This window comes from Panthera leo, chromosome A2 (assembly GCF_018350215.1).
Source record: "Panthera leo isolate Ple1 chromosome A2, P.leo_Ple1_pat1.1, whole genome shotgun sequence".
Lineage (NCBI taxonomy): Eukaryota > Metazoa > Chordata > Mammalia > Carnivora > Felidae > Panthera > Panthera leo.
In genome coordinates this window covers 74661964-74686379 of record NC_056680.1, presented here as the reverse complement: position 1 = coordinate 74686379, position 24416 = coordinate 74661964, and the positions used below count along the sequence as shown (strand labels likewise).

Sequence of the window (24416 nt, the reverse complement as noted above, 5' to 3'; positions counted from 1 at the left end):
AACATCAAGAACACAGAGTTGTATTCATTATAATATTGGTTCATAAAGCACTATAATCATTTATCTACACAGAGATCTATTTACTTTATTCATTTTATTCTACTTAGGTGTTGATGATTTAATAAGTTGGCAAAGACCCAAGAAACCCTGCTTTTTCTGAAGGTCAAAAGCATTACAAATAATGTACATTATCTACTAAATTTATCAACTGGAAAAGCACAGAATTAAATGATAATCTGTCAACACCTGCCCAGTTTCCTGTTTCGTTACTGAAGGAACAGGGCACATCCTGTTCTGTTAGACATGGCACCTTGGTGGTTTTGTGGAAGGTGAAATGAAAAGGAACTAGATAAAATCTTCTCCCGAATCCCTAAATTTTTTACTTACTTAGGGGCAAACATAACCCACTTATTTGACTGCTTGAATTTCATTCTTTTGCTCCTCCAGATGGATGGTCTCTCTTTACCTTGCCCCAGGCTTTACGAGGTGGACCCTCATGGACCGCATGGATGGTCTTCCTTATCCTTTGGTTACTGTTTGGAAGTGGTCAATGGAAGCATCAGGAGGAGGCTGGGAAATGGGAGCAGAGTGAGCTCAGGGTTCCCTCCATGACAGGTGGCCTTGGGTTGGCTGCAACTTCCCCTGGGCCCAACATATAGGGCCATCTACCCCAGAGAGAGAATTTGTGCTCGGGACCCAAGAGGTGTAGGTGAGAGTGGCCATTTCCTTTTATACCAATTAACCCACTGGATGAATTTCTTTCTTTTCTCCCTGGTCTCTGGATCCACAGTCTTGGAAATCTAGTCCCCAAGAAGGAATGCTTTTGTCAGGGGACATGGTGATGGTTCTTTGAACTTCAATTTCCATTGGCCAGCATTCAATGGATCAACCAAAGATGCCCATTAGTGTGATCCATAGGGGTTAGTCTCCTGGTGCACAAGGGGGGGTGTAGAGAACATGAAGCATGGATCCTGGGGGTAAAACAGAATTTTTGGCAGAATCCACACTTTATGTCCCATCATCCATGCTTGATTTTTGACTGGAAGAGAAATCTGTGCCCCCAAAGAAGGGGACACACAGAGTCCTATTGAAAGTCTATCTTTTTCTCAGTTTCCAGGTAAAGAATACATGGGGCTGATTTTCTAGCAATCTTTCATGAAATGAAGTGGGTCATGTTTTCAGGCAATAAAAGGGCCAAACAATCTTGCTGAAGGAAATTGTGCGCAACGCTGTGGGAAATTCTGCTGGAGACCATCTCATTCCTGGTTTCTGTTCATTGATGAAATCTTGCACTAACTGTTGGTTGGACTCTTTCACGGGCAGGCATGTCCTAAATACAAATCTCCCTCCACAGAACAGAAGCTCAGCGAGATAGAGGAGGAGTTAGTGAAACTGAGGATCATTAGACGTTCAGTAATCATTTTTACCAAAAAAATTTGAAATTTTAACTGAAATTTCATAAAGTTTGAATTTTCAACTAAAAATGTATTTAATTCAGCTTAGACCTCCTCAGAGAGCTTTTTCTTTCCCCCCCCCCCCCCCCACACAACAGCAGGGACTTTCCTGTTTGGGGTGGGGGGATCAGTAACATAGTTTTTCTTGTCTTTTTTCTTTTCTTTCTTACTTTCTTTTTCTTCTTCTTCTTCTTCTCCTTCTCCTCTTCCTTCCTCTTGTCAAGAAGTTGACTAATTTTGGGGCGCCTGGGTGGCTCAGTTGGTTGAGTGTCCAACTTCAGCTCCGGTCACGATCTCACGGTCCGTGAGTTCGAGCCCCGCGTCGCGCTCTGGGCTGATGGCTCGGAGCCTGGAGCCTGTTTCAGATTCTGTGTCTCCCTCTCTCTCTCTGACCCTCCCCTGTTCATGCTCTGTCTCTCTCTGTCTCAAAAATAAATAAACGTTAAAAAAAATTAAAAAAAAAAGAAGTTGACTAATTTTATAAGAAGTTAGTGAACATAGTGATATATTTTTGGTATAATTTTGCTTTAATACAAAAATCAGTCACACATTGTAGCAGTTAAACCTCCTCACTTTACAGAGGAGAGAACAGAGGTCCAGGGAAGCTGGTCCCCAAATCCCATATGGAGTCACTTTCAAGGAGAAGGGGAAGGCGGAGGGCCCGGGGTCTCATCCAGGGCTGATGCGTGCACCTGCCCTGAGGATCATTTCCCCCACAGGAGAGTGAGTGCCAGGCATGGGTGAGGGTGCTGTGAAGTCAGCCACACTGTTTCCTGGGCTTCTGATCAAGGAGTCTCTCTCTGCACAGGACCCAGCGGTGGGCGGGGTGGCAATTTAGAAACTGGAGTCAGGGGCTGCCTTCCAGTCTCGACTTGCACCCATTTTGTGTGGAATCCCCAGAGAGTCTCTCGGCCTTGAAATTATTTGCACGATATTTTATTCCTGCATTCTTCAGGGGATGTGGTCAGAATCTTAAATGGCCTGTCCATAACAGCCAGAGGTGCTGAGGGCTGACTCAGGGCAACCCCAGGGATCCAGAGCAAGTGGAAGGTGCCAGGCAGGCAGGGAACGAGGAGTGAGAAACCTTTTTGCTCAGGGAGCGGAGCAGCATGTGCAGCTGTGAGCTTCCCAGGCAGCACAGTAGTATACGCCCTCGTCGCTCTTCTCCAGCTTCAGCACGGACAGGTCACAGCTGTTGCTACCCTTGCCCCTCTTGGCATTGACTTTGTCTGCTTTCAGGCCCCCATCTCTCTGCACAAACGTTCCGGACATGTCCAGTCTGAGGAGCCTCTTGGGGGCCGCACCTTCCTGGTGGTGGTACCAGTGGATGTAGCTGACCTTGGTGCTGGCTTTGCACCACAGAGTGGCTGAGCGGCCTGCCTGCGCCACGACCATAGAGGGCTGCTCCAGGCTGATCGCTGCCCAGCTGCCTGCGAGGGGGACAGAGGTGAGACAGGAAGGCTGGGAACCTCAGGGCGCCCCACGCACCCTCTCCGGGGAGGGAATCAGGACTTACCAGGAAACAGGAGGGTGCACAGGAAGGCGAGGGGGCCCAGCATGGTTCTGCTTCCCACCTGTGGAGAGGAGCCCAGGGTGACCTCCCGGCTGCACCTGCTGGAAGGAGACTGACTGGGTGAGTGGCAGAGGGTAGGTTAGGGTCTGAGCTCTGTGTCCCTTAGGTGCCTGCAGGTACTGGGGAGAGAGAGGTGGGAAAGTGGGAGGGACCTGAGGGCAGAGTCAGATCTGACCACAAGGGGGAGAGGAACCATCAATGGTCAGGTGCTGAGAAATGTGGAGCAAGAGCACCAGCAATAATAGTAATCCCTTCATTGGAAATGGACTACACCTGAGCACCGCACTGATCGCTCAATTAAATGAGATGTCGCCCCGTATATGCTAGAATTGCTACTCTGTAAAAGAGCACAATAACAGGTGTCATCGCAGAAGCTCGGAAGGAAGGAAGGGCAAGGACTCTGGCTGACCATCCTCTGCTCGGGGACCACGTGCAGGGGATGCGAGGCTGTCACAGGAGCAGCTCCGAGAGCAGACTGTCCCAGACAAGCGTGAGTGTCATGGTCCCAGAAAATCCTTGCTGGGACAGACGTGTCATGGTTGACACTTAAGAAAATATAAAACTGCCGTCACACTAGAATGGAAAGAGAATTCTTAAAAAAAGTAACAAGAGAAATCTCCCCACGAAAGTTAAACTATAAAACTACGGCACAGAAAATAACACAGTATTGACACCAGCGTTTATTTGTGGAGCGCAACGTGTCCTGGCAGGGGGGAGTGGGGAGAGGGTGAGAATGAAAAAAGATCTTCGTTTATATCCTCTGGACCTAGGGGCATCTGGGTGGCTGAGTTGGTTAAGCGTCTGACTTCGGCTCAGGTCATGATCTCGTGCCTCGTGAGTTCAAGCCCCACGTTGGGTTCTGTGCTGACAGCTCAGAGCCTGGAGCCTGCTTCGGATTCTGTGTCTGCCCCTCCCCTGCTCATGCTCTCTCTCTTTCTGTCTCTCAAAAATAAATCAACATTAAAAAAAATTATATCTTCTGGGCCTAACATTATTAGTGGTGATTATAATTTATTTACATTTAGATTTTAAAATTCATGTTGACAGTGTCACCAACCAAGAGGTCAGTGCAAGGGGAAAATGCAAATATACAATTTTTTTTTAATGTGTATTCATTGTATTTAAGAAAAAAAGTATGTGCAGGGGAGGGGCAGAGAGGGGGGGGACAAAAGATCTTAATTGGGCTCTGCGTAGACTGCAGAGAGCCCGATGTGGGACTCGAACGCACAAACTGTGAGATCATGACCTGAGCCCAAAGACAGACACTCAACCAACTGAGCTACCCAGGGGTTTCTGGGCTGGGACATGGATGGGAATGTGACTATGCAAATGACTACTGAACACACTGGAATAAAACAGGGGTTGACAGTGGGGGAGAGAGGAAGCCTCACTAGGGCCCAGTTCACTCTCCCGGGCCCGGTACTGCTCGGGGCGCCCGCAGCTTCCCAGAAACCAGCCCCATCCCCTGCTGGTGCCGGGGCAGGGCTGGGCCAGGGCACTTTCCAGAAGAGTTGAGGGCAGCCCGGAAACCTCAGCCAAAGCTCCACATCCTGCCTGCCTTTCCCATAGGCTCCGTGGCTGCCAGGTGCACGCGGCCTTCAGGGACCTGCCCGTTCAGACGCCTCCATGTGTGGCCAGCCTTCCAGAACCACTTGTCTGGTGAGTGGTCCAGTCGTGGGGCCCAGCCAGGGGCCCCCCCACTCTCTGAGCAGCCGATGCTGTAATCTGACACATGGTGGCTGAGGGGAGAGGTCCTTCTCAGAATGGAGCTGCCCAACAGGGACATTTGAAAGCTCTGAATGACACCTCCTGAGTCTGTGAAGATTTATTACATTGACAAGGACAGAATGACAGCTCCAGGCCAAGCCCTGCCACTTGAAGGATGTGTGTCCTTCGGAAAGTCATTGTAAATGGGAATAACAATGCCTACTCTGGAGACTTCATCTATCCTGGGTCTGGGATTTGGCCAAGTTGGTTGCTTTGTAAATAAAAGAGATCCGTCAGTTTTAAGTACAATGTGGTCCTTATACCCACTTGTTCCTCATAATAACATGTCAAAGTAGTTATACCAACCACATTTGACAGATCAACTAACTGGAATCTTAAAATGTTTCAGCTGCTCAGAATCACATAAATAATGGAGACTTGATTCAAACCCAAGTCTATGAAATTCCAAAACCCATCACACCATCCATTTTCTAAACATAGAATTCAACATACATATAGAGTTACTTTTAAGCTCTAAAGAGTAAGGAGCCAGGAGGAAACTTCAGAATGATAGCAGAACTCAAGACTATCTCTCACGCGCCAATAAGCAAAGAGCATAAGCTATTCTTGAAGAGTCGTTATTAGCGCTGGACCTCGAATGTAGTAGAAATTCTAGCACTTGTGAATTAACAGTTGCTTGCCTTTTGTGAAGGACTATTTTTATGTTTATTAATTTTTGAGAGAGAGAGAGAGTGAGCAGGGAAGGGAACAGAGAGAGGGAGACACAGAATCTGTAGCAGCCTCCTGGCTCTGAGCTGTCAGCACAGAGCCTGACGCGGGGCTCGAACCCACAAACCGCGAGATCATGACCTGAGCCGAAGTTGGACACTTAACTGACTGAGCCACCCAGGTGCCCCGTGAGAAACTATTTTTTAAAGGCCGTAACAGAAAAATCATTAAGCCAGCAAATACTTTATTCAATGTCAAGCATTGTACATCTTGATTCCTTCCTTGCATAAAGTAGGTGTTCTTCATCCCATTCTGCGGATGAGACAGAGGCTTAGAGAGGGTAAGTAACGTACTTGAGATTGTCTAGCTAAGAGCACAGCAAGAACTAACTTCAAGACCTTCAGGTTAAGGAAGCACGTGCCCCAGGTAATCTGCTTGGTTGTTTGTGATTCAGGGATTAATTTCTGTCCTCATTGAGCTGTTGCTTTGACTGCAAAACGTGGTGTTGTTATACTTACCCATTTGTTTTCAATATTGTGCTTAAAAACTATGGTAGTTTGTTTGGTACTTACTCTGACTTCTCGCGCCCCCTCCTGGCCATTACAGGTATGTCATACACCTTATAATTCTTGCTGGAGCCCAGAGAAGTGAAGTCTGTTACAGGAAAGACCCAGCCTGGTCAGTGGAAGAGTCCAGAAATACTTGGCAGGAAACTTGTTTTTCCAGTTGTGTACTCACTGTGTTTAGGAGTTGTAGGTAAATGGGTCCTTCTTGGAAGCTGTTTTTTGTTTTGTTTTGTTTTGTTTTGTTTTGTTTTGTTTTGTTTTTTCAGCCTCAATGAGAGGATTGACTGATATGTTTGGTGTCTTAGGTACCTGTGAAAACTATAGAAATGTGGTTGTTTCTTTTTTTTAAGTTTTAATTTATTTTGCTAGAGGGAGGGAGAGAGTGAGCACGAGCAGAGGAGGAGCAGAGAGAGAATCCGCAACAGGTTCTGTGCTGTCAGTGCAGAACCCTACATGGGGCTCAGTCTCACCCACTGTGAGATTATGACCTGAACCGAAATCAAGAGTGAGACACTTAACCAGCCCAGACACCCTGAGATTTGCTCTGAATAACACATCTTTACATTTATATAAACGGCATCCCATTCCCATCAATCCGTGTCTGTCCATCCGTCTGTCCACTAGGCTCACTGCTCCTCTGTGCTGCCCCTTCTGCTGCTGGTTGCAGCCACTGCATGAATCCCTCCACCGCCAGTGACAGGCACTTGTCCTGCTGCACATACTGGCTGTTACCAGCGAGGCTGGCACCCACACCTCAGGGTCTCTGCATGCTGGGAGTCGCGTTTCCCTGGGAACGTCATCCCGGGGTTGCGGCTGCCAGGAAATACACATACACCTTGTCTCTAAATACTGTGCTTATTATCTGACATCATAGTTTTTACCAACCTGATGGCCACCAAACAGGATCACATTGTTTCAGCAGGTTATTGCCCTGGGCTGCTGATGAGGAAGCTGAGGGTCTCTTTTCATACCTGGCACCCACTGAAGTCTGTCCCTCGGACACTTGGCCGTCCGTGTCCTTTGGGTGCAGCAGAAAGGAGGCCGGTGGCAGAGGCTACAGCACCCAGAGGGGCCAGGCTGCCCACGGCCGGGCCCACTTTTCCTGGCCGTGTGACCGGACCCGGTTCTCAATGCGCTAAATCTCAGCTTCCTCGTCTGTGAAAAGGGAAATCAGCCCACACCTCACAGGTTGGTGAGGATTAAATAATTTTATACACATGGAACACTTAGGAGAGTGTCTGGCAAATCAAGATTGTTAGTTATTCTTACAGTTCCTATTTATTTTTTATTTTCGAGAGAGAGTGTGCAAGTGGGGGACAGAGGCAGAGGGAGAGACAGAGAGACACAGACAGACAATCTTGAGCAGACTCCAAGCTCAGTGCGAATCCCAATGTGGGTTCGATCCCAAGATCCTGGGATCATGACCTGAGCCAAAATCAAGAGTCGGACGCTCAACCAACTGACCCACCCAGACAGCCTTACATTACCTATTAACAGTAATTTATAAATCTTATAAATACAAAAAATAGATAATTGGGCATTATACAAGTATTGTTATAATACATCATTACAAATAGATTATACATAAAAATAAAGGTAGATTGTATAAACATTAAATAATTAAAATTAAGGTTATAGTAATTGTTCTTAATTACTTCTTGACTTGAATGAATTTGTTTCTCTTTGATATTTATCCTGTGTGAGTTTTAGCTGTTGCAAATATCCACAGCTAATCTACTATCTAAACTTCATGAAAGCACTTTCACTAAATAGTGATTCTCAGTTTTGTAGTCAAACGTTTGTATGACTATATCCTTTACATACTTTGAAGTCCTGTTTCAGAAAACTCTTCCCTCTTCAATATCATAAAAGCCTTCTATCATTTCCTGTTATATTCAGTTTGAGATTTTCCTCCACGCTGATCCTGGCGTCAGTGTGTCTGGACATCTCTGAACTCATCAATCACTCAGTGTCTCGTGTATTTGCTCCTTGCACTTGTACATAAGGTCCCTGCAACAGAGTCTGAACACAGAGAAGATTGGTGGGGACTTTATTGGTTACCGGGGGCACAAAGACTGAGTTGTACTGTTTCTACACTGAATGCAGTAAGGAACCCGGATGGACGCTGGCGGAGACGTGAACTGGTGGGGAATGATGTTCACCCCTGATAAGCTGACATTGAGTATGGAGTTACAGGGAGAAAAAAAAAGAGTTAATCAATCGAAAGATATTAAGAATTCCCTTGTATAAACATTGAGCCAGCGATTGTGCTTTTCATTCTATACGATCTCTTAATTTTATGTACCTATAAACATAAACGTGTCGGAAAGAAATGTAACCAAAAAACGCGGCTCGTGTAAGAAGAAATTGCTGATTGTGAAGGTTGTCAGATGTTTGGTGATACAAGGACATTAGTACTACATTGCATTTAGTGTGTGCCTGTAAATTTAATTAGTGTCAGAATGTAAAATACCTTCTCTTCCAGGTAGCTCACTCTGGCTGGGGTGTGTGTGTGTGTGTGTGTGTGTGTGTGTGTGTGGTGATTTGCTAACACATACTGACTCTGCACTTGCTTAATACTTCCTGAGCTTGACACCCATGTCCCCTGACCTCCATTCTGTCAGTCAAGGCTACTGGGGCATCACACTGGTCACCTGTCACATTGCTAGGATCCTAGTTGGAGGAAGGAGGGACAAGGCCCAGGTCCCGTGGGATTGTCTCTGGGCTCCCCAACCGCCAGGGGGAGCCCTGGCTCTGAATTCCAGGGGTCCCTCCAGTGAGGAGAGGCCTTTGCAGGCTGGACCTTGTGGAGAACAAACCTGAGTGTCCCAGCACACCAGCCTGTTAGACCGAGGGAGGAGAGGGAGCACGAGTAGCCAGTCAGGGGTTGGGCACCACGGAGAAGCCCACTCTGGCCTGATCAGCGTTTAGCAGCTGGGGACAGGGTGACGTGGGAGGGCCCAGGCTGGCAGAGCTGCTCCAGGCATTGGGTGCTTGTGGCACAGACAGGTCTCTTTGTGGGGTTGGGATGTCATAGCTGGAGTCCACACCCATAGCTAATCCGTGTGCAGCTTTTCCGTATGAATAGAAACACAACATTGATCATCTCTTCTGCCCCAGATCCTTCAGTGACATAAAGGATTGAGGAAGTCATGGGTCCTTAGCCTGATAGAAAGCACGTTGTCACCACCCTAACGCAGTTGTCCAATCTCCGGGTACCGTCTCCTTGTGTTCTCTCAGTGTTTCTGGAAACATGCATGCCACACCATCAACCCTTTGTGCAGCTTGCGTCTTCCACCCTTCACACTCTTCTCTGCAATCCTCTACACACAGGAGAGAAAGCTCCCCACCCCCCACCCCCTGGCTCCTGGGAGAACATTCTCTGCATTTCCTAGGACATTTCTTCCACCTGTGCGGGCTGCACTGCCTTCAGCACTGACCTGACCTCGTTCTATCACTGGGATGGAAACTTGACTTACAGACTGCGTTATTTTATTCCCAGCATCGAGCTTAGTAAATATCAGAAGCACACCCATACACAGACGGTAAAGCAGATTCCAGGCAGAAAGACTCAAATGAAAGATCAAAGGCACAGAAATGTGACATAGTGACTCAGGGGAACTACAAGTAACTTGATATTCCAGACTCTTGACATTGGATCTAAAAGCAGATTAAAACACAAAAGCATAGGAGCGCCTGGGTGGCTCAGTCAGTTAAGACTCCGATGTCAGCTCGGGTAATGATCTCACGGTTTGAGAGTTCAAACCCCATGTCCCACTCTGTGCTGGAAGCTCGGGGCCTGGAGCCTGCTTCAGATTCTCTCTCTCTCTCTCTCTCTCTCAAAAATAAATAAACATTAAGAAAAAAAGATTAAAAAAACACAAAAGCATAGAGTCAGATGAAATATGGAGACGAATTAGCAGAAAATCTCTTTCTCAGCCAGCAGAAACTTAAAGAGGGATTAAACTCTTGATTACCTCATTATGAGAGTTATTTCATGGAGATTTTTTTTTTATGTCCTAGGACTTGTTCTTTTGTTTTTTGTTTTTGTTTTTGTTTTTTTTATTTTTTAATATATGAAATTTACTGTCAAATTGGTTTCCATACAACACCCAGTGCTCATCCCAAAAGGTGCCCTCCTCAATACCCATCACCCACCCTGCCCTCCCTCCCACCCTGCCCTCCCTCCCACCCCCCATCAACCCTCAGTTTGTTCTCAGTTTTTAACAGTCTCTAATGCTTTGGCTCTCTCCCACTCTAACCTCTCTTTTTTTTTTTTTTTTCCTTCCCCTCCCCCATGGGTTTCTGTTATGTTTCTCAGGATCCACATAAGAGTGAAACCATATGGTATCTGTCTTTCTCTGTATGGCTTATTTCACTTAGCATCACACTCTCCAGTTCCATCCATGTTGCTACAAAAGGCCATATTTCATTTTTTCTCATTGCCACGTAGTATTCCATTGTGTATATAAACCACAATTTCTTTATCCATTCATCAGTTGATGGACATTTAGGCTCTTTCCATAATTTGGCTATTGTTGAGAGTGCCGCTATAAACATTGGGGTACAGGTGCCCCTATGCATCAGTACTCCTGTATCCCTTGGATAAATTCCTAGCAGTGCTATTGCTGGGTCATAGGGTAGGTCTATTTTTAATTTTCTGAGGAACCTCCACACTGCTTTCCAGAGCGGCTGCACCAATTTGCATTCCCACCAACAGTGCAAGAGGGTTCCTGTTTCTCCACATCCTCTCCAGCATCTATAGTCTCCTGATTTCTTCATTTTGGCCACTCTGACTGGCGTGAGGTGGTATCTGAGTGTGGTTTTGATTTGTATTTCCCTGATAAGGAGCGACGTTGAACATCTTTTCATGTGCCTGTTGGCCATCCGGATGTCTTCTTTGGAGAAGTGTCTATTCATGTTTTCTGCCCATTTCTTCACTGGGTTATTTGTTTTTCGGGTGTGGAGTTTGATGAGCTCTTTATAGATTTTGGATACTAGCCCTTTGTCCGATGTGTCATTTGCAAATATCTTTTCCCATTCCGTTGGTTGCCTTTTAGTTTTGTTGGTTGTTTCCTTTGCTGTGCAGAAGCTTTTTATCTTCATAAGGTCCCAGTAATTCACTTTTGCTTTTAATTCCCTTGCCTTTGGGGATGTGCCGAGTAAGAGATTGCTACGGCTGAGGTCAGAGAGGTCTTTTCCTGCTTTCTCCTCTAAGGTTTTGATGGTTTCCTGTCTCACATTCAGGTCCTTTATCCATTTTGAGTTTACTTTTGTGAATGGTGTGAGAAAGTGGTCTAGTTTCAACCTTCTGCATGTTGCTGTCCAGTTCTCCCAGCACCATTTGTTAAAGAGACTGTCTTTTTTCCATTGGATGTTCTTTCCTGCTTTGTCAAAGATGAGTTGGCCATACGTTTGTGGGTCTAGTTCTGGGGTTTCTATTCTATTCCATTGGTCTATGTGTCTGTTTTTATGCCAATACCATGCTGTCTTGATGATGACAGCTTTGTAGTAGAGGCTAAAGTCTGGGATTGTGATGCCTCCTGCTTTGGTCTTCTTCTTCAAAATTACTTTGGCTATTCGGGGCCTTTTGTGGTTCCATATGAATTTTAGGATTGCTTGTTCTAGTTTCGAGAAGAATGCTGGTGCAATTTTGATTGGGATTGCATTGAATGTGTAGATAGCTTTGGGTAGTATTGACATTTTGACAATATTTATTCTTCCAATCCATGAGCAGGGAATGTCTTTCCATTTCTTTATATCTTCTTCAATTACCTGCATAAGCTTTCTATAGTTTTCAGCATACAGATCTTTTACATCTTTGGTTAGATTTATTCCTAGGTATTTTATGCTTCTTGGTGCAATTGTGAATGGGATCAGTTTCTTCATTTGTCTTTCTGTTGCTTCATTGTTAGTGTATAAGAATGCAACTGATTTCTGCACATTGATTTTGTATCCTGCAACTTTGCTGAATTCATGTATCAGTTCTAGCAGACTTTTGGTGGAGTCTATTGGATTTTCCATGTATAATATCATGTCATCTGCAAAAAGCGAAAGCTTGACTTCATCTTTGCCAATTTTGATGCCTTTGATTTCCTTTTGTTCTCTGATTGCTGATGCTAGAACTTCCAGCACTATATTAAACAGCAGCGGTGACAGTGGGCATCCCTGTCGTGTTCCTGATCTCAGAGAAAAAGCTCTCAGTTTTTCCCCGTTGAGGATGATGTTAGCTGTGGGCTTTTCATAAATGGCCTTTATGATCTTTAAGTATGTTCCTTCTATCCCGACTTTCTCAAGGGTTTTTATTAAGAAAGGGTGCTGGATTTTGTCAAAGGCCTTTTCTGCATCGATTGACAGGATCATATGGTTCTTCTCTTTTTTTTTGTTAATGTGATGTATCACGTTGATCGATTTGCGAATGTTGAACCAGCCCTGCATCCCAGGAATGAATCCCACTTGATCATGGTGAATAATTCTTTTTATATGCTGTTGAATTCGATTTGCTAGTATCTTATTAAGAATTTTTGCATCCATATTCATCAGGGATATTGGCCTGTAGTTCTCTTTTTTTACTGGGTCTCTGTCTGGTTTAGGAATCAAAGTAATACTGGCTTCATAGAATGAGTCTGGAAGTTTTCCTTCCCTTTCTATTTCTTGGAATAGCTTGAGAAGGATAGGTATTATCTCTGCTTTAAATGTCTGGTAGAACTCCCCTGGGAAGCCATCTGGTCCTGGACTCTTATTTGTTGGGAGATTTTTGATAACCGATTCAATTTCTTCGCTGGTTATGGGTCTGTTCAAGCTTTCTATTTCCTCCTGATTGAGTTTTGGAAGAGTGTGGGTGTTTAGAAATTTGTCCATTTCTTCCAGGTTGTCCAATTTGCTGGCATATAATTTTTCATAGTATTCCTGATAATTGTTTGTATCTCTGAGGGATTGGTTGTAATCATTCCATTTTCATTCATGATTTTATCTATTTGGGTCATCTCCCTTTTCTTTTTGAGAAGCCTGGCTAGAGGTTTGTCAATTTTGTTTATTTTTTCAAAAAACCAACTCTTGGTTTCGTTGATCTGCTCTACAGTTTTTTTAGATTCTATATTGTTTATTTCTGCTCTGATCTTTATTATTTCTCTTCTTCTGCTGGGTTTAGGCTGCCTTTGCTGTTCTGCTTCTATTTCCTTTAGGTGTGCTGTTAGATTTTGTATTTGGGATTTTTCTTGTTTCTTGAGATAGGCCTGGATTGCAATGTATTTTCCTCTCAGGACTGCCTTCGCTGCATCCCAAAGCGTTTGGATTGTTGTATTTTCATTTTCGTTTGTTTCCATATATGTTTTAATTTCTTCTCTAATTGCCTGGTTGACCCACTCATTCGTTAGTAGGGTGTTCTTTAACCTCCATGCTTTTGGAGGTTTTCCAGACTTTTTCCTGTGGTTGATTTCAAGCTTCATAGCATTGTGGTCTGAAAGTATGCATGGTATAATTTCAATTCTTGTAAACTTATGAAGGGCTGTTTTGTGACCCAGTATATGATCTATCTTGGAGAATGTTCCATGTGCACTCGAGAAGAAAGTATATTCTGTTGCTTTGGGATGCAGAGTTCTAAATATATCTGCCAAGTCCATCTGATCCAATGTATCATTCAGGGCCCTTGTTTCTTTATTGACTGTGTGTCTAGATGATCTATCCATTTCTGTAAGTGGGGTGTTAAAGTCCCCTGCAATGACCACATTCTTATCAATAAGGTTGCTTATGTTTATGAGTAATTGTTTTATATATCTGGGGGCTCGGGTATTTGGCGCATAGACATTTATAATAGTTAGCTCTTCCTGGTGGATAGACCCTGTGATTATTATATAATGCCCTTCTTCATCTCTTGTTACAGCCTTTAATTTAAAGTCTAGTTTGTCTGATATAAGTATGGCTACTCCAGCTTTCTTTTGGCTTCCAGGAGCATGATAAATAGTTCTCCATCCCCTCACTCTCAATCTAAAGGTGTCCTCAGATCTAAAATGAGTCTCTTGTAGACAGCAAATAGATGGGTCTTGTTTTTTTATCCATTCTGATACCCTATGTCTTTTAGTTGGCGCATTTAATCCATTTACATTCAGTGTTATTATAGAAAGATATGGGTTTAGAGTCATTGTGATGTCTGTATGTTTTATGCTTGTAGTGATGTCTCTGGTACTTTGTCTCCCAGGATCCCCCTTAGGATCTCTTGTAGGGCTGGTTTCGTGGTGACAAATTCCTTCAGTTTTTGTTTGTTTGGGAAGACCTTTATCTCTCCTTCTATTCTAAATGACAGACTTGCTGGATAAAGGATTCTCGGCTGCATATTTTTTCTGTTTAGCACACTGTAGATATCGTGCCAAGCCTTTCTGGCCTGCCAAGTTTCAAAGGAGAGATCAGTCACGAGTCTTATAGGTCTCCCTTTATATGTGAGGGCACGTTTATCCCTTGCTGCTTTCAGAATTTTCTCTTTATCCTTGTATTTTGCCAGTTTCACTATGATATGTCGTGCAGAAGATCGATTCAAGTTACGTCTGAAGGGAGTTCTCTGTGCCTCTTGGATTTCAATGCCTTTTTCCTTCCCCAGTTCAGGGAAGTTCTCAGCTATAATTTGTTCAAGTACCCCTTCAGCACCCTTCCCTCTCTCTTCCTCCTCTGGGATACCAATTATGCGTATATTATTTTTTTTTAGTGTATCACTTAGTTCTCTAATTTTCCCCTCATACTCCTGGATTTTTTTATCTCTCTTTCTTTCAGCTTCCTCTTTCTCCATAACTTTATCTTCTAGTTCACCTATTCTCTCCTCTGCCTCTTCAAGCCGAGCCATCGTGGATTCCATTTTGTTTTGCAATTCGTTTAAAGCGTTTTTCAACTCCTCGTGACTGTTCCTTAGTCCCTCGATCTTTGTGGCAAGAGATTCTCTGCTGTCCTGTATACTGTTTTCAAGCCCAGCGATTAATTTTATGACTATTATTCTAAATTCACTTTCTGTTATATTATTTAAATCCTTTTTGATCAGTTCATTAGCTGTTGTTATTTCCTGGAGATTCTTCTGAGGGGAATTCTTCCGTTTGGTCATTTTGGAGAGTCCCTGGCGTGGTGAGGACCTGCAGTGCACTTCCCCTGTGCTGTGGTGTATAACTGGAGTTAGTGGGCGGGGCCGCAGTCCGACCCGATGTCTGCCCCCAGCCAACTGCTGGGGCCACAGTCAGACTGGTGTGTGCCTTCTCTTCCCCTCTCCTAGGGGCGGGATTCACTGTGGGGTGGCGTGTCCCGTCTGGGCTACTTGCACACTGCCAGGCTTATGTTGCTGGGGATCTGGCGTATTAGCTGGGGTGGCTGGGCAAGGTGCACGGGGGCTGGAGGGGCAGGCTTAGCTCGCTTCTCCTTAGGTGATCCACTTCAGGAGGAGCCCTGTGGCAGCGGGAGGGAGTCAGATCCGCTGCCGGAGGTTTGGCTCCGCAGAAGCACAGAGTTGGGTGTTTGCGCGGAGCGAGCAAGTTCCCTGGCAGGAACTGGTTCCCTTTGGGATTTTGGCTGGGGGATGGGCGGGGGAGATGGCGCTGGCGCCTTTGTTCCCCGCCAAGCTGAGCTCTGCCGTCCGGGGGCTCAGCAGCTCTCCCTCCCTTTGTCCTCCAGCCTTCCCGCTTTCCGAGCAGAGCTGTTAACTTATGACCTCCCAGACGCTAAGTCGCGCTTGCTGTCGGAACACAGTCCGTCAGGCCCCTCCGCTTTTGCCAGCCAGACTCGGGGGCTCTGCTTGGCCGGCGAGCCGCCCCTCCGCCCCGGCTCCCTCCCGCCAGTCCGTGGAGCGCGCACCGCCTCGCCGCCCTTCCTACCCTCTTCCGTGGGCCTCTAGTCTGCCAGGACTTGTTCTTTTGAAAAAAGGAAGTTCACACTTTAAGTCATACTTCTGCATAACCTTTATTTTTCTAAGACTAATACAATTTCTCAGTAGTAACATATTTACTCAATTATAAGTTCAGAAGAGCCAGATAATAGTAATAGAAGGAATAACACCTTAGACATTCTTCGTCAAACTTTCCAGTCCTGAATCCATTGGCTTCCTGCCTCTGACTTTTACCCCCACCTAGTGGTGGCTGGGAGCATGACCAGTTCATTAGATTATGGCGCTGAACTTGAACACCGTCAGGGTGTCCTCCTGGGTAGCTGCTTTGTTCAAGACAAAATGTGGCTAAGTAGTAGGCAGAGAAGGAGTGTTCAAAGTGACTTACTTTATTGTATTATATTTTCATTGTATGAACATGCAAGTTAGGAAAGAATTAAAATTAAACTTATTATTGGAATTAAGGCGCCTAGAAAAGAAGATTCTCCTGTAAAGCAGGGCTGGCTCATTAGGCTACTGGCTAAAAATTACACAGAGCAGGAGTCTGTGTTTCTGCTGTCCTGGGACTGACACACCGCTGATTGGCGCCTGGGGGACAAGAAGGCATCTGGGGCTGCTCGCCTGCTCTTGACTTTCCTTCTCCAGCGCCCAGGGCAGTGCCGGCACTTAGTAGATTTACAACTGTGGAAAGAAGGAATGAGAAGAAAGGAGAAAGAAAGACATCAGTCAGAGTAACCAAAATTTAAAGTGTTAACATTTTCCCTTATAAAGGAGTGGTTTGAATTTTAATATCCTAGAGATTTGAAAAATTGTTAGATGTGCTCTGAGAGGCTATATAGGTGGTTGGTTTGCAGGTTGGCGTGTGGGTCTAACCATGTCCTGCTCACCTGTGTGCTCCGTGGAAGGATGAGGAAGCACAAGCCTCTGTCAGACGACGGGGTTGAAGGTGTCACGTGTGGTCACGCAGCGGAAGTGAACCAGTCGTGATGCTGAGGAAAAGCTACTTTGTCACGTTCTAAGTCATGGAGACACTGAGAATGAAGACTTTGTATAATATATAATCTGTGCTAAGCAAATCTGGATGGAGGCATGAAATTGGAATCTGACACCTTCTGAAAGTAACCAGCACACAGGCTGGATTGTCTGGGCCAATCTGGCTAAGTCCTGTGTCCCCAAGTACGTATTGTTAGAATGCCTTTCATTTTTCTGATGTGTTCTTGCTTAAATAAGCAGTTAGGAGTCACCATATTTATAGTCAGTAGATCTGAAACACAGTATTTCTATAAACATTTAAAAATTTTTTAATGTTTATTGTTTTTGAAAGAGAGAGTAAGCACAAGCAGGAAAGGGGCAGAGAAAGAGGGGGAAATACAGAATCCGAAGCAGGCTCCAGGCTTTGAGCTGGCAGCACAGAGCCCAATATGGGGCTCGAACTCACGAACCCTGAGATCGTGACCTGAGCCAAAGTCGGACACTTAACCGACTGAGCCACCCAGGTGCCTCCAAAATACGATATTTCTAATGTTTAATAAAATGTTCGAAAAGAATGGAGACATCACTGCTGAGGGTATTACTTAACCTTGATTTAAAAAAAAAATAGCTTTAAGAGGTATAATTTGCATAGCATAAAATTCATCCCTTGTAAATTTGTGATTGATTTCATGGTTTTTCGTCAATTTATACTTTTTAAACAATAAAATTGTAGAGCAATTATATCATCCAAAGTAGTTTCTTTATTTCCACTTATTCTTTGCTCCTATTTCCAGTTCTGGATAAACCACTGATCACTTTTTATTTTATAAATCTGTCCTTTTTAGACAATTAACATAAATTAAATTATACAATGTGTAGTTTTTTACATCTGGCTTCTTCTACTTAGCGTAATGTTTTTGAGGGTCATTCATGTTGCATGCATAAGTAGTTTGTCCCTTTGTATTGCTGAATACTATTGCACTGAGTGGATGACAGCATTTTGATAATTCACCAGTGGATAACATTGGAATTATTGCCAACTTTTGCTATTATGATTAATCCTGCTATAAACTTATGGCATGCGTGTCTTTGTGACAACATTTATTTTTATTTCTATTAGACCGATTTCTAACAGAGGATTCCTTGGGTCTGTAGGTTTCCAAAGCGGCTGTGACATTTTGGTTCCCTCCAGCAGTGTGTAAGAATGTGGTTCTTCTTGGTATACATATAGACAATGGAATATGTACACATTCTTAAAAAAGAATGAAGTTTTTTCATTTGCAACAATCAATTGTTGCAAAAACAATAAATTGTTTTTTTAAGTTATGTTGTCTTCTTACTGAGGTGTAGGAGTTCTTTATACATTCTAGATAAAAGTCCTTTCTAGATAAAAGTCCTTTATATGATTCACAAATATTTTTCCCCAGGCCGTAGTCTTTCATTTTCTTCATGGAGCCTCTTGAAGCACACGTTTTGAATTTTGATGAAGTCCAATTCATCAGGATGTATTCTTTTATGGATAATGTGTTTGAGGTCATTTCTAAATGTTTTAAATGTTTATGTATTTTTGAGAGAGATAGATACAGAGCACGACAGGGGGAGGGGCAAGAGAGAGGGAGACAGAATCCGAAGCAGGTTCCAGGCTCTGAGCTGTCAGCCCAGAGCCCGACACGGGACCTGAACTCGTGAACCCTGAGATCATGACCAACTCCCAAGTCCACCCTTAATTGACTGAGCCACCCAGGCGCCCCTGCTTGGGGTCATTTCTAAGAACTCCTTGCCTTCATCCTGTGTCAGAAAGATTCTCTCCTATGTTTTCTTCTGGTAGATTTTATAGTGTTAGCTCTTCCGTTAAGTTTATGGCCCATTGTGAATTATTTTTCATACATGGAGGAGGTAAGGAATGAAGTTCATTCTTCTGCCCTCAGATACCCAGTTGTAGCTGAAGCATTTGTTGAAGAGTCTATCCTGTCTTGCACTGAATTTACTCAGCACATTTATCAAAATCCAGCTGACCATAAATACGGGTTTCTTTCTGGCTCTCAGTTCCCTTCCAGTGACCTGTAGGCTCTCTCTGCACCAGGACCACACTGGCTTAATTATGTAACTGAATTCTTCTGTGAGCTCTGAAATCAGGTGCTGTAAGGCCTTGCTTGAAAGGCTCGCCCTGCTGTCCCCAGGACCCCAACTGTGTCAGTAATAAACCTGTTCATACCCTCCGTGCGTGCGACTTTCTCAGTCTCAACACCCAAGTCAAATTTGGGTGCACCCCTGCCTCCGCCAACTGCTTCTGCAGGGTGACCTTATCGGTCCTCCAAGTGTGTTCTTTCTCAAAAAAATTTTTTTGTTAAATCTAGGTCTTTAGGTTGCCATGTCAGTTCTAGGGCAAGTTTATTAATAGGTGTCCACAAAGCCTGCTCATTGAATCGTTAATGAATGTGGTAAGAATTGCCATCATAACATTGAATCTTCTAATCCATGACCATGGGCGCTCTCTGCATTTATTCTGATATTTTTAATTTCTTCTCTACCTTCTCTTATATTTATCAACAAAGAAGATTTGCTCGTCTTTTGTGAAATTGATTCCTAAATGTGTTATTATTTTTGGTTCTATTGCAAAAGGAATTCTTTCGTCAGTTTCAGTTTCAATTTTGCCTGTTAGTACGTAGAAATACAACTGGTATTCTGTACTTTGAGTGTGTACCTTGTGACGATGCTAACCTTGTTTACGAAGTGTAGTTTTGGTTTTGTGTGCGTGTAGATTCCATGGAAATACTCGCCTACAGGATCATGTCATCTGTGGATACATTTTTGTATTTCCTTTTCAATCTGATAGAGATCTTTACTTGACTGAGTTGCACTGTCTAGAAACTTTAATACCATGTGGACTAGAAGTGACAAGAGCAAACATCTTTGTCTTGTTCCTGGTCTTGGGGGGAAAGCATTCAGTCTGTCAACATTACATATGATTACATATGGGTTTTCAGAGATGCCCTTTATTAGGTGGAACAAGTTCCCTCATACTGATGGTTTCTTCTGCTCTCTCAATTTAAAGCTCTCTAGCGAATATTTCACTTCAGGTATAAAACGTTTCGATTATAGATTTTATTTATTTTAAACATATGTTCTGTTCTGTAATTTGGGTATCTATCATTAGAATAACTCTTTGTTGACTTTTTGTTGTCATAATGTCCTTTATTGCTTTAAGCATGGATTTCTAGAGGGTTTTTTTTTTTTCTTGAACACAATTTGTAATAGCTGCTTTGAAGTCTTTGTTAAAGAAACTATCTGGACACACTCAAGGACAGTGTGTGTTGAGTTGTGGGGGCTTTTCCTCCTAAGAATAGTCACACTTTTCTGATTCTTTGCCTGTCTTCGTATTTTTTTATTGAAAACTATGCTGCTGAAAATATATTGCATGTACTCCTTTTTCCACAAAAGTTTGTTTTCCATGTTGTTTGTACGCTCAGTGAGTTGCTTGGACTAAATCTGTGATATTATATCCCCTGCCGTGTATGATTGCTCATGACTCTCTTGTTTTCTTTTAGTTATTTTATTTTGTAGCCTAGCTTCCTAGAGATCACACCTTTGTCTACATAGCTTAGTCGTAGCCAAGATTAACTAGGGATTGTGTTCAAGCACCTTAAGACTGTGACCCTTACCAAATGGTTATTTTGTATAGATTGGGGAGCATATTCATATTTTAGGCAACTAGCACATAGACTTCATGTGCAACAGTATAAGTCTTCCCGGCTTAAAATTTTTGTTGAGTATTTTCACAGCTCCTCTACATATGCCCATCACCTCAGGGTCACACAAGAGTCTGTGGCTGGCTTGCACTCTTTCGGGTCTCTGCTAAGCAGGCACACAGCTTCAGCCAAGCACACGCTTGCTGCAGCCATGACCTCAACCTCAGGCCGGCACAGCCCCTGCCTTCCTGCCTGCACACCACTGAGTCTCTCGATTCATCCTCACATTGCTCCCCACCCCAAATTATCTGAGTTCCCTTACACTGTGGGATTTGCTGCCAGTCCTCATGGCCTGTCCCATCTTGGAAGAACCTTCATGCCCGTGGAACCGGGTGTTGGCAGGCGGGGGGAAGAATGGGAGTCCCTCTAGACCAGAGCACCACTGTTGTTCCCTGATCTGCAGCTTTTCAGCATAAAAACGTCTCAGATTGTTACATGAATTTGGACATTTTCCAACCACAGATATGGTCTTTGTTGACCTAGTCCAGTTTGCAGTTGGTGTCCAAGGAGATGATTTGTTGGCCGTAGCCAAAAGACCTGGCTTACATTCACTTTTCAGTTATGCAAAGCATACATTTTAATTAAATGTTTGGCTTTATTTAGGACTCTCAAGTAATTCCAAGACATCAGAATTGGGGCTCAAGTGCCATTAAGCTGACAGGTGGAGAGTCACTCACAAACAGGAAGACGTGTCATGACCATCTTCCCCGGCTCATGTCCAAGTGGGAAGGCGTTTCATCTGCCCCTGTGTGTCTACAGCCATTCAAGAGGATGGAAAGTGAAGGCTTCCAACAGCCATACCTTTATCTATTTATGTCACCACAAATGTCACCTGAACTGTGTGACATGTATGAGGTTAAGATGTGGGACGCAATCTTTTCTTAAGATTCTGTTCATTCTCCTGTGCTAGATTTGTTCTTGGCTCTAAAGCAGGCAGACACTCTCAGAGGGAAAAAAAAAAAATGTGTTGTTTGAGGTGTCTTATCTGACAAGAGGAAAGCAGCTGTGAGGCAGGCTGCTTCCTTTGTGCATGAGGAGGCTCTATCCCTAACCTGTACCTTGGTTTCTCATGACAACTTTTTTTTTTTATCTTCCCTGACTTTGAGACTAATACATACTTTCTGTAAAAGTGTTTGTAGATCACAGACTGCCCCTCGAAATATTCAGCCACACCCATGTTGACAGTTTCATTTTTTCCCCTGCTCATTTTTTGTTTGTAATTTCCCATTATGGTGGCCATACTGCCAATATATGTATACATTGTTTTAAAAATGATAATTTAAAAATAATATAGTCACTTTATTGCAGAAACTTTGGAATATGCAGACATGCTTGAAGCCATTTGGTTATTTTCTTCTTGTCTTTCTGATTTGCATGGACGTATTTATGTTTTTATTTTTATAAATATATTCCTATGCAATATATCGTTTTTTTATTGCATATTTGATTTTCCTTCCTAAGTGAATAATTTTCTGTGATGTATAAATGATATAAATATAATTTTAAGTGGATATAGAATATTTCACGGAAATAAAATAATTATTTAACATATTTTTCTGCTCTCAGACGTTTAAAGTTTTTTCTAATTTTTAGAGGGAAAATGTACGTAATGGAAAACAAGTATTCTTGTGTCAGAGATGTTTCCTGAGGAAATAACTATGGAATGTAATGACAGGGTCAAATGTGCATTGTGCAGGTCAGATCAACTTCATCTGTGTTTGTTCTGAGAATGAACCAAATGACAGAAGTGCCACCAGAAAGGGTGTGGAACCCTGAGGCCTAACCAGAAAGAGCTTTTTATGGTGGAGAAAAGGGGAGGAGAGTCTGCAGATTCTAGAATTTGGACTCAATCTAAACAACTCAGTGGTATAGTCACATTTAGATTTTCCTGTCTCAGGAGTGGAGTCTCATATATAACAAGCCAACAGATGCCTATGCTGCATGTCAGTGTATAATTTATCATGAGACAGAGCTCAGTCCCGCACAGGCTAGGCTGAACCAGTAGTATGGGGCCCATGTTCATGGAAGCCAAGGCTCACCCAGAGGTTAGCGCCAAGCACAGAAGAGGAATGAAATCTATGGTGAGATGTTCTGTGAAGTCAAACCTTGAAAGCCTAAAGCACTGACGTCAACAATAGAGTTTTGTTTCCCCAGGGACTGGTCAGGTTGGGTCTCAGGACTGGGCACCCTCTCTGTACCATGTTCCAGTGGAGCAGGGGTGGGGACACTTGCTCTTTGTGTTCACATTGCTGAACAGCCTTCCTCTGCTGGACCCCCATCCCACCTAGCTGATGTGCCTGTCTTCTATTAAGCTTGCTCGAATTAAGCTTGACTCTACAGTCATTTGTCCCGTAGAGGGACTTGGATGAGTCAACATTCAATTACACACTTGACTCAGCACCTGCATATGTCTGTGTTCTTGTGATGAAAGAAGCACCTCTCTGTTGAACATCTACAGACTACCTGTGCTAGTAGATTCATGGGCCCTGGTCTTGTGTCAGCCTGTCTACACCGAGAAATGAGACTAAAAGACATGGGTTTCAGTAAATCACATGCCATTAAAAAGTGCAGATTCTTCGTGGAATGTCAGGATTGGCTAGGGCTACAAGAAGTCTGCATTCTGCTTCCTTCAGAACAGTGTCATCAGAGAGGACTAAAGTACAGCGGCTCAACAGTCCTGGTCATGAGACTCCCAACTCAGGTAGCAGCTACTTGGAATGAACTTGGTATAAAATAGGGACCTTTCACCACAGAATAAGAATATCTTCGGCAGCAATCATATGCGTGTGTGCAGATGGATTTTTCTTTCATTAGCTGTGACCTTTTGGAAGTGAGCAAAGTTGGCTGTGGTTTAACTGCCCTTAATTTATCATGTAGCACCCCAGCCACCGCTTGCACAGCCCCAACCAGTAGGGGCCGGTTTGACTTCAAGCCTTTTCCACGAATCAACCACATTTGATAGAGCACATAGACCGGAAAAACCCTGAAAAAACAAAACACCAGTGCCCTCCTGCCCCCCACACTGTCCCCTACACCACCGCCCTCCCCCTTCTCTGCACCTGCCAGTGCAGAGCAGAGCCCGCAGGGCTGCCCAGGTCGGGTTGGGGAAGGGAGGGGCTGAGGATTGGAAACCACAGGGGACACTGGCTAGGAGTGCCCGGCACTGAAATCAGCCCACACGGCTCTGGGTCATTTGTTAGTCTCCCCTTTGCCTCCGTGCTTTCCACATGCAGAACCAGTTCCAGATCAGTTCCAGATCAGTTCCAGATCTCTATGTAGAGACTTTGTCCTAAGGAGGTCTGATCAAATTCTTGAGACTCAAGGAGTAGATCAAAATTAAATTTTCACTTCCTTGTATCTGGTGGGTCTTCCATAGGTTCCACCTGGGAATCTCTACTTGCTTCAGAAAACTCCTGTCCCACCAAACAGAAGGTGATTGTAAATAAACAAAAATCCTCCCCAGTTTGAAATGAGACATTGTTTTCATTCTAATATATAAACGTTTTTGCTTTAAATGCATTCATTAATGAAAACAGAACATATACAATCACTTTATTTTTCTCCGCCTACCACACCCTGAACGTTTTGTTTTGCACCCATGTTTGTAGCAATACACACACACATAGAAATGAGTGTCATACTTGTTAGCGTGTGTGCGCGTGCATGTGCGTTCTCGATTTTTTCTAAACTAGAGCTGCCAACAGTGGATGCTGATGCTGTTGGGGACTTGCATGTGCCCAGCATAATTATGTTGTCCACACAACCTAGGAGACAGGTCACTGTAACTCCATTTTAGAATGAGAAAATTATGGC

At 43.9% G+C, this 24416-nt stretch overlaps 1 gene segment (V, D, J or C); it reads right to left on the bottom strand.

The window, feature by feature from the left end:
* Nucleotides 1–2506: 2506 nt before the first annotated feature.
* LOC122206028 lies at nt 2507–3338 on the bottom strand. The segment is given in 2 exon segments: nt 2507–2884; nt 2971–3338. Coding segments are annotated over 2 exon segments (381 nt in total).
* Nucleotides 3339–24416: the final 21078 nt, after the last annotated feature.